This window comes from Rhinichthys klamathensis, unplaced genomic scaffold (assembly GCF_029890125.1).
Source record: "Rhinichthys klamathensis goyatoka isolate OS25496 unplaced genomic scaffold, OSU_Roscu_1.1 h1tg000183l_1, whole genome shotgun sequence".
In the NCBI taxonomy this organism is placed as follows: Eukaryota; Metazoa; Chordata; class Actinopteri; order Cypriniformes; family Leuciscidae; genus Rhinichthys; species Rhinichthys klamathensis.
This window is the reverse complement of record NW_026606711.1, coordinates 43,665-54,661: the sequence shown is the minus strand read 5'-3', so window position 1 is coordinate 54,661 and position 10,997 is coordinate 43,665. Positions and strand designations below refer to the sequence as shown.

At 38.0% G+C, this 10,997-nt stretch overlaps 1 protein-coding gene across 1 annotated transcript; it reads left to right on the top strand.

Moving 5' to 3' along the window:
* acads (acyl-CoA dehydrogenase short chain) lies at window positions 1-9,205 on the top strand. The gene is made up of 10 exons (XM_056261432.1): window positions 1-87; window positions 1,462-1,625; window positions 1,722-1,871; window positions 5,643-5,754; window positions 5,907-6,058; window positions 6,272-6,442; window positions 7,257-7,394; window positions 7,466-7,561; window positions 7,732-7,788; window positions 8,678-9,205. Exons 1-10 carry the CDS (start codon window positions 60-62, stop codon window positions 8,828-8,830), a joined length of 1,221 nt encoding a protein of 406 aa, XP_056117407.1. The 5' UTR covers window positions 1-59; the 3' UTR covers window positions 8,831-9,205.
* The last annotated feature ends 1,792 nt before the right edge of the window (window positions 9,206-10,997 follow it).

Below are 10,997 nucleotides of genomic sequence, written 5' to 3'. Positions count from 1 at the left end.
CGACCGCTCACAAACAGCTTCCTGTTTGCTGTTACGAAAGCAGACCTATTAGAGCCAAGATGGCGGCGCTTTTCAAAGCACGGAGAGGTCAGTAGAGTTACTGATTATTACTGCATGTTTACACCAGTGTCATCACAGCTCATGAGCGACTTTGTCTGCATGTAATATACCGCTGGATGCATTTGCAGTTGCTCATTAAAGGGAGCAGTGCAGAATGATTCTAAGCACATCAAAGTGCACAAACATCTGACTGTCTGAATCTCTTTTGGAAACTGAATAAATATTAACATAGAATGATTCCTGTATCCTGTATATGACGCTGTTTCGGCTAGGACTTAATTTAAGACAACAAGTCATTGAATAGAATAAGATCATGTGCTTACCTTATTAAAATTCACTTGAAATGGCTTCTCCATGATAAGGCATGAACATGGTTATATTACATAAAATGTTAGTTTACTGTGTTCTTGTTATTTTGGATGGTTATTGTCATTTATGGATTTAATCTTTACCCTGACAGCTGACTGTTTCATTTAAATTTCATAACAAATGTCACTCAGGGTCTAGGCTTAAAAAAAATCACATATTGTGCACTTCGATTTGTTATATGAAATGATTTAACCACGTACACAAGCACAACACTACAGTTTAAAGCTCTTTTAAACATTATAGACAGTGCGCAGGCTCTCCGTGATCTTTCACCTACTTTTATTCTACAGGTTATGCGCATGCGCGTAAACTTTTATTTTATTCGCATATACAGTGGCGTGCAGTGGTGTTCTGACATGAGGCGCAAAGTCCTCACAGTTTTTTTTATTTTTATAAATCAAATATAAATACATGTACCAGTTACACTTAATGTTGTTGCATTTTCCTGGTTAAATATTACCTTACATTACATAAAAAATACAATTCTATTTTGGAGGTTTACATAACATTTTTTATTAATGTTCTATTTATTAAAACCAAGTATAATTCTCATCAAGTTAGTGTTTTAAGCAGTTTTACACTTAATCCAAAATAATAACTAAAGGCTGTAACAATTTAAACAATATATTTTATTTGTGAACTGATGTTCAGCTGTTCTTTTTAATAGTCAAATTATTTTCGGATCATAAGTCATCAAGCTTGGTAAACACTGGTCACAGACACATGTATCTTTAATTTCACCAAGCTAATGTCACATTTTGTAATATTTGCCTTGTTTTGGATAATTTTTCCATCCATTTTTTTTGAGGCACTGACTCCCTTGCCTCATATATATAAATATATATATACCTATAGTAGTGGCTAATGAAGCAGAAATCACAAAACTTTACAGAAAATATCTTATTTCTGCATGGCAAAATAAGGTGGATGCAAGATAATCCATGTAGCATTAATTGCTCTCTTAAGATGTTTTATCATTGTTCATTTAAAAATGATACATGCTGATATCATCCCCCTTTCTTTATCCATCAGCTCTAGGCATGGCGGTAGGCCATGGTGTTCGCTGTTTGACCCAGTTGGCAGAGCTGCCAGAGCTGCACCAGATGATGAGGCAGACGTGTAGGGACTACGCCCAAAAGGAACTTACGCCCATCGCTGCCCAGCTGGACAAAGATCACATGTTCCCAGCCAAGCAGGTAAAAGAAACCTCCGCCATGGAGCTCCACAGTCTACAATAGTCATTGCCTCTTGATTTGAGCATATGAGGATGATTGTGGTTTTGACCGGTGTAGGTTCAAGAACTGGGAGCGATGGGTGTCATGGCTGTAGAGGTGCCAGAGAGTCTGGGTGGAGCTGGGATGGATTATCTCGCGTACTGTCTTGCTGTGGAGGAGCTCAGCAGAGGATGTGCCTCGACCGGAGTAATCGTCAGTGTGAATAATGTGAGTCGCCTTTTACTACGTCCAAAACCAGACACATTCTTCCCTACTATAAAGTATCTGAAAAACCGAGTAGCTTGTTCGAATACATGGCTAAAAGTACCTGGATGACCTACTACTTCCGCCAAGATTCTTAAGTGTGCATTCGATGGACACTTTATTATCCCATGAGGCCACGGGAGAGGATTTATGAATGGCAGTGAAGTGACGCAACTGATACCGTAGGTCACATGATAATGACAACATGGTGGATGTAGTACGTCCGAATTTCACTTATACTATACACATTCATACTACATAGAACACACTTTTTTAATGCTCAAGACGTAAGTTTCACACCAATTGTAGCATCTATCTATCACTTCTACTTATAATTACTTCAAGGGGTCCTATGAACTCTTTTCACTGACTGCAAATCTAATAAAGTTTTTAATATTTTCATTCAAAAAAACATTTATAATACTTTACTTTTATATTACCGTGGCAGTAAAAGACAAAAAAGGAATTACCGCTGCTGTGAGGGTGTTTCTAATACAACAGCTGAGGGAGTGGCAGCAAATTTGACACCTTTCTCTCTTCTGACTGCTGTAATCAGTGTCTATATTTTTTCCCTCTTTTGGAAAGTCGGTGAAACGCTATCGTGGATTTTTTTTCTGTTTCTTTTTCTTTTAGAGCAAATACAAAAATTATATTTGCTCTCGCCTACCATTCACCGCTATAGAAGTTTACCCAACTATGACGACTTATGCTTCTGATAACCCCAGAAATGCTTTTTTAAATGTTCTACTCTCTTTAGTGTGTAATGTTGCTGTTTGAGCATGTAAAAGCTCTGCAAAGTTACAAAGCCTCCAGCGGGAGTTATTCTCTATATCAGCGCCACTGTTTCTGAACTCCCTGAAACGCCTCCATTGTAGTCTTTGATTTTTCTTCCGGTAACGAACACGTCACAATATTCCTCATTTAAATAATTCCCGCCCAAGGCAAACGCAAAAATAGGGGATGAGGCATAGAGACAGGAACCAGTGATGTGCGGGTAAATGTATAAACAACCCGCACCCGACCGACGTTTTCAACTAACCCGCCCGCTAGAAGTAGAAGAAGTAGGCTAATTGTTTATTAAAGGGGTCATATAATGGTACATGCACTTTTACAAGTTAATTTGTACTGAAATGTGTGTTGGCAGTGCCTGTACACAACCATCATAAAATTATAAAAATCCATCCAGTGTTTTTGTTTTAATCTCCTTATATGTTTTCCCCTGTCTCAAATTGAGCCGTTCGATTTTGTGACGTCACACGCTCGGAAGCCCCTCCCACGATTGTTGATTGACAGCATCGTTTCAACACAGACCCGCCCTCGCTCGTGAGCAAGCTGTCAATCATAGTCTGCGCGGACCGGCGCGGTCATTGTTGATATGCTGGAGCACTGTCTATGAGCAGAATGGCGTCTAAGCGATTGTGGTGTTCTGTTCTTGGGTGTAATAACGAACACAGCAGTCATTTTAATGTTCCCAAATCCGAACCGCTGAAGACGCAGTGGCGGAGTTTGTTTTCGAAGGGAATATTCCCCACGAGTAACGTCAATGCTTTCATGTTTGCGCGAATCATTTCTCACCAGACTGCTTTATAAACGAGGGTCAGTATAAACCTGGTTTTGCTAAGAAGCTGCTCATAAAAAAAAAAGAATAGGTACCAGCTAATCGTGTTCCTGCTGAACCTCTAGAACAACTGAAGTGAGTGTAACGTTTTATTAAACTTTATATTAATATTTATATTAATCTTTGCAAATCGCTAGCTGCACGCTTCACAATGAATGCGTCTAAGGTTTACACTCAGGGTACATTACGGCATGTTTTCTATGTATGATGTTCTCAATATAATTCTTAATCCCACGTTTATACTGAACAACGCGTTATGGTTATTGTGTTATTGTGTTACAAACGGTGTACACACAGAAAGGAGAGGCGGGGTGAGCAAAGCTCATTATCATTTAAAGGCATATACACTGAAACGGCGTGCTGAAAACAGAGCTGTTTTTGACCAGGTAAAATAAGTGTTTTCTTACAATACTAATGAGAATTTTTAATTAAAGTATGTTATAAACTTTTAATTTAGACCCTAAAGAATCATACTAGCTTGTACAAAAATGGCATTATATGACCCCTTTGATAAACATGAAGTTGACGTTGCTGACTCGCGATCTTCGCAGTAGTGAATGCGCCAGAGAGAAATTCACATTTCATACAGATAAGCAGAGAGCAGTCCTATTTCTTTCGTTTTGAATTGTTCTGTTTACAAGTAGACATTTCAATATAGATATATTTTTCAGGTCTGTGAAGTAGGCTACCTTATACGCTGAGTTTCGGTTAATTTATGAGACGCGCTCCAGTTCACGCGCCGGCGCCTCCGTGTCGTGATTATCTTGTCTGCTATATTTTCTTCTTATTTATTAAATCCAGGCCATTGATTGATAAAACATTGATTAAAAATAAGATGCAATTAGTACAAATCGAAATTCACTTTAAAGAAAGGCTTTGTGTCTTCTGTTTGAGGTCTCTGTGAAAGTTTTAAAACAGTTTAAAACGCATTTATGTTTTTTTCTCATAAATGCCAACACGAAAAATAAAATAAAATGAATATTTTATGTTCTGTGGAGAGCCAACCCTTCTTCATCCGGTGGGTAGTATTACTTTTGATTTGCGCAGTGTAATTCACAGAATTGCAAAAAAACATATTTTGCCTCCTAAAAGTAAAATTTTTGTTTTGTCACGCATGAATGCGTGTGTAGCCTATTTCCCTCATATAAATATAAAACGCATGTGTAGACTGATATGTTTCTAATGTCTGGACTCCTTTAAGGGGGTATGGATAAACAGACGTTTCAATATATTGGTAGCTATTAAATGCATTTTCTGAGAATGTATAGGCCTATTTCAAGTTTTGACTGCAAATATCACGTCCATAACGCTGGAATTCCCCAATTTTAAATAACTAGTTTTGTTGTGTTGGTCTATGTATTTTATAATGTTAACTTCAAAATTCAAATAATAGCCTAGCCTATATAATTTAAAGATGTGGTAGCATTGGATCTGGATGGGAAGGATAACTCTTGGAGTTGGAAGGGGTGCGTCGCGATTCTTTAGGTTCGTGGATCTGAGTGTTCATATCGCATATCGTACAGCTACATATCTTTCCTCTCTCCGCCTCCATCTCTACCTGCAGACTGAGCTCGTGCGTCATCTTCGTGCCAGTTATTCAGCCAATAAAGTGTAGGCCTATGTATTTCATAGAAAATTGTGTCTAGTAGGCTAGCAACTATATAAATTACAAAGGTTTAATTGACATCTTTATTTCAAACGACCCGACCGACCGCGACCCGAATATCATTAAAAATATTTTTGGATGACTAGTAACCGCGGGTAACCGCCCGCTCATTTTGGATCAGACCGCGCATCACTGACAGGAACTAAACAGAGCTGGGAAGAGAGGTGCTGCAATAATGTAAAAAATGTGAAAAATGATGTGGTTTTTTTCTTAACATTAAAGGTTCTTGGTTAAACAACAAACACATGTAATATATTTCAAAATGAGCCAAAAAATATACTGCTAAAAATACAATTCCAATCTTTAAATTCATTTTGTGTAATTGCAAAACATATTATGGGGGATGGATTGTTATATTTTGTCACTTAAAAACAAAGTTCAAACAAAATATATTTTCAGTTTTAAAAATGTCACTGCTAACAACATATATTTAGCAAATATTTGTTTTTAGTCACTGTACCTGGGTCCAATTCTGAAATTTGGCACAGAAGAACAGAAAAAGCAGTGGATTACGCCCTTCACCACGGGGGAAAAAGTGGGCTGTTTCGCTCTGAGTGAACCAGGTAAACACGACTGCATTTCCGTGAGCTCTGAAAAACACAGGTGCAATGTCAGACACTATGGATCCATAGAGTTGACGTGTTTACATCAGTAACATCAGTGATTTCAACTTTGTGTGGTATAAAATGTTTTTGTTTGTTTTTTTGCTATAAAGGAAACGGCAGCGATGCAGGTGCAGCATCAACACTGGCACGGCAGGAGGGAGACGAGTGGATTCTGAACGGAACCAAAGCCTGGATAACCAACTGCTGGGACGCCTCCGCCACCGTCGTGTTTGCCACAACCGACAAGAGCCTAAAACACAAGGTGCTAGTTGCAATGATGAATGAACCAATTTGGAAAAGATTGATTATACAGTATAATTGTAATTAATGTTTTTTTAAATTTCAGAAAAATGTGAATAGCCATTTGATTTGATTTGGTATTCAAGGGGTGAATAGGGGAAATGTTCAAATAAGAAATATATTTATAATTATTTCAGCATAGTCATGTTTTTTTATTCTACATAAAAAAAAACAGGGAATTAGTGCCTTCCTAGTGCCGATGCCTCATCCGGGGTTGTCTTTAGGGAAGAAAGAAGACAAACTGGGAATTCGAGCTTCATCCACTGCCAATATCATTCTGGAAGACTGCCGCGTCCCACTCGGCAACATGCTGGGAGAGCGAGGAATGGGCTTTAAAATTGCAATGGTATGATTTTAACATGCTGTTGTCATGCCAGTATTTTTCTCCTATATGTAAAAATGATTCAAGCTCACTTAAAATGCTTCTAAAAGTTACTGTAAATAAAACCATTTAATTTTAGGCAAGTTATAAAACTAAAGCACTAGAGCTGCATGATTAATCGTTGAAAGAACTGCGATTTCATTCCTAAATGTGTATCATGTCATGTGTACTACAACTTCACAAACAGTCTTTTCAACCATACAGTTATTTCTGTGTTACAAATATTCATATCGTCACAGAAGAACTGGGATAAAAGTTTATAGTTCGGATATAAACACTGATGTCTACTGAAGCGATCAAAATAGAGCAAATCCCCTTTAGAAAGTAACATAGCGCTTCAAATAACAATTGTATTAATTACATTATTACGCCAGTAGGTGACGACAAGTGACTGTTAAAACATTTATTTGACATTGAATCATTCATTCAAGAGTATGTTCAAATAAAACAAGTGATGTATTTTAGAGTGAGGCATTGAATCATTCATTAAAAAAAAAAAAACATTAAAAAAAATTAATTCGGATAAATTATACATTTTAAAGAAACTGCTGTAATTAACATTTCACCAGAACCTCTAGTAAATTACAGATTATTTTGTTTAGTTATCTGTTCAGAATTGCGGGAAAATCGTAATCTCTGTTTTAAACAAAAAAACCCGTGATTCTCAGTTTATCCAGAATCGCACAGCTCTATAAAGCACTTTCACATTTGCATTCTCTTTGCTTTGTTTACTTGTGATCTAATGCAGATGCTTTACATCTAATGGCTTCTCTAACAGCAAACTCTGGACAGCGGGCGGCTTGGTATCGCGGCACAGGCTCTTGGGATCGCGCAGGCAGCGCTGGACTGTGCGGCTGATTACGCTCATAAAAGAACGGCTTTCGGCGCTCCGATTGGAAAACTGCAGGCAATACAGGTAAGGAAGGAAGGGGAAAAGTTGAGTGTTTTCATCTTTCACCTGGGATGATCTATCAATGTCTCTTTCAGTTTAAACTGGCCGACATGGCCTTGGCCACAGAAAGCGCTCGTCTTCTCACCTGGAGAGCTGCAATGCTGCGGGATGCAAAGAAACCTTTTACTAAGGTTAGTGTGTCTTCTCATAAAAAAAACTATTGTAAAATTCATGGTAAATGTGCTAACTGAGAGTTTATACTTGCATATACTACATAGACTGCATAAGAAACCCCCTAGTAGACAGTGTTAAAAATCTAGCTTATAAATATGTACTGTATGTGTGTTTCTTTGTTCTCCAGGAAGCTGCCATGGCTAAACTGGCTGCATCTGAAGCTGCTACCTTTGTCTCCCATCAGGTGATCATACAGAAATGTTGTTAATTGTATACAGGGCTTGACATTAACACCCGCCAAATGCGTGTGTATTTCAGCAGTGGCGTGTAACACAGTCACTCCTACTAGCCACTTTGGCGGGTTGAGTTTAAATATAATATACATTTTTCAAATGTAGTCTTTTAAAAAGGCATCTGAAATAATAAACTAAGTGCAATGTAGTGTTGCCAAAAATATCGATTGTTTGCTACATATATCAATACTGAAATATCTGAAACGCTTCCAATACTCATTCTCTGAAGAATAGATACACGATACCAGCAGCGCTTTCTCTCTCTCTCATCTCTCCGACAGACACACAAACCCGTCTCCCCTCACTCACTCGTTTCTTTTTGTTGGTGATACAGGGCTTGAATTTTGACGTGGGATTGTGCGTATTTTGTGCTCTCACCCAAAGTGCGGCACATAAAGCCGCCTCTCAAAACGAAATTGACTTCTTTTTCGCTGTTTATTCTGTTTAAAGTAAAAAAATGCTGGTCTTGGCGAGTTTTCATGTTAACACAGTCAGTTATGTTTTAAGTGAACATGAACAGTTGAGAAAGAAAACGTATGTGTAACAATATTATGGATCCGTGCATTAGATCTTAAAGTGACAGCAGCCTAATATTCCTGCTGCCAACTTATGAGGTAATATTAAAAATATCTATATGGCAGTCTTTCCCCTTGGTATCGATGTCAAAACTGTGGCCAGTGATAATGCTGAGTGTCTAGTAAGTTAAGAAAACCACTATCCACAGTGGCTGGTGAGCAAAAAAGTTTGTCAAGCCCTGATTGTATATATTTTTATTTCTAAAGCAAGAAACGTTCAAACATCATTGGTCCAGTAACATCAGTATTTTGTTTAAATGCGAAGGCCATCCAGGTGCTGGGCGGAATGGGTTACGTCACAGACATGCCTGCTGAGAGACACTACCGAGACGCCCGGATCACAGAAATCTATGAAGGCACCAGTGAGATCCAGAGATTAGTCATTGCAAACGGCGTTCTCAAAGAATATCAACAGTAGGAGAGCTGATGTCCACGCCAACTCGCTCTGCAAAACACTGCTGTTACGTTACAGTGCCTGGATTGGTTGATCTGGTCGCTCACAGATCTCAGAACTGTATTACTGTGATTGGCCAGTGCTGAATGAAGGAACGCTTGTGTTGATGTTGCTCTATCTGATTCTGAGTGACATAAGACTGTTTAAAGTGCATTTTCATGTTTGTGCCACAAGAGTGCAGTAGAGTGTCTGGATCTTTTGCATTGAATCATACTAGAGCTCCAGCCATAAGGACCTAAAGAACTGGGATTTCACTGGGGATTGAAATGCATATCTGATTGTACATAATGAATTGGATCTATTTGTTATGCATTTTAAAATAAATAATAATATTATATTACTACAAATTACCTGAAGTTTTTATTGTAACAGAAAATATTCCTCTGCAGCGAATTGCCTATTAGTTTTTACTCTTGGTTCTAGGTAAATTATTCATGACATGGGACACAATTTAAGGATTTTGAAACTGCTTACATGCACTGGCACATGTTCCAGATGTTTCTTTGGACAGAATATGTGGTCAATTTAATTACAATGCTGAAATTATCGACAATTTTCAGTGGGCTCCAAAAGTCTTGAGATCATTAGCGAAAATGCTTCTGTTTTGCCTTTTTTTTGTTTCAAAACTGAACTGAAATGTAAGTCCTAGTATTTGATCACATGATTAGTTATCAAGAAAATGAGCAGACTATGAAATATTTTGTATTCATTTTACATAATTACTTTCCTGTTTTATGTTTTCAGTATCCTAAAACAATGTATTTCCAGGTTTATGTGAAATTTCTTTTTTGCATATGGCTCTAAATTAAATGATTTATATCTTTAACCCCTTCAGGCCTGTTTTTATTAGCTACTTGATAATAATATTTGTTCTTCTCCAATGTAGAAATGACTCTAAAAAAAACAAGATTTGTGCCAGTTAATTTTCTATTAGATTTTTTCATGTCCACTACCATGGATGCCATGACTGAAGCAACGTAAAAATCATTACATTTTAACCGTAGTTATGAACATATGTATGTGAACTTGTGTTGAAGATTTAAAAATGAACACACAAACTGTAGCAATCAGCAATGCAATAAGAATGTCGCAAAAAACTTGTTTGAGATCCATTTGAAAAAACCCTGTTTAAATAATCAACACTCATTGCATCTGCTGTGTGCTCCCTTCTTCCTGAGCTCATGGGGAAATGAGCCCTTAACCAGATTTGGCTTCAGTCCCTCCTGCTGCTGGACTCTAATCTACCGGCACATCAGGGAAGAAGAGGCGCCATCATTTTTTGTGTGTAGTTTTTGCCAGTTAAGAGCATATGAGCTTTTCTCACAGGTCTCAGAACTGGGTCAAAGTTCCACAATTCCTGAGACCAGAAACGATGCTGATGATTTTAATGAGAATAAAGGTTATGGCTCTTGCTTTGGCTTTTGTTGTCATCGCTATAACAATGCCTGGGATGATACTTAACCTGGACTGGTTACAGTGGCCCAACAAAAAAGTATATACAGTATTAGACACTTAAGATAAACACATTAAAAATGTATTTAAAAAATTTTTTTTTAAAAGAAAGATAGCAAAAGCACATTATTCAAAGCAAAACATTCACAAAAGGAATAAATGTTATGATATTTTACGTATAGAGCCCCTAAAAGGACATGGTAAATTCTTGTAATAGTTTCTTGGGGGAACACAAACATTTAGGGAGCGAACGCAAAGTTTCTCGGAGCAAACGCAAACATTTTGGGCGCGAACGCAAAGTTTCTCGGAGCAAACGCAAACATTTTGGGCGCGAACGCAAAGTTTCTCGGAGCAAACGTAAACATTTAGGGAGCAAACGCAAACATTTTGGGCGCGAACGCAAAGTTTCTCGGAGCAAACGCAAACATTTTGGGCGCGAACGCAAAGTTTCTCGGAGCAAACGCAAACATTTAGGGAGTGAACACAAAGTTTCTCGGAGCAAACGCAAACATTTAGGGAGCGAACGCAAAGTTTCTCGGAGCAAACGCAAACATTTTGGGCGCGAACGCAAAGTTTCTCGGAGAAAACGTAAACATTTAGGGAGCAAACGCAAAGTTTCTCGGAGGAACGCAAACATTTTGGGCGGGAACGCAAAGTTTCTCGGAGGAATGCAAACATT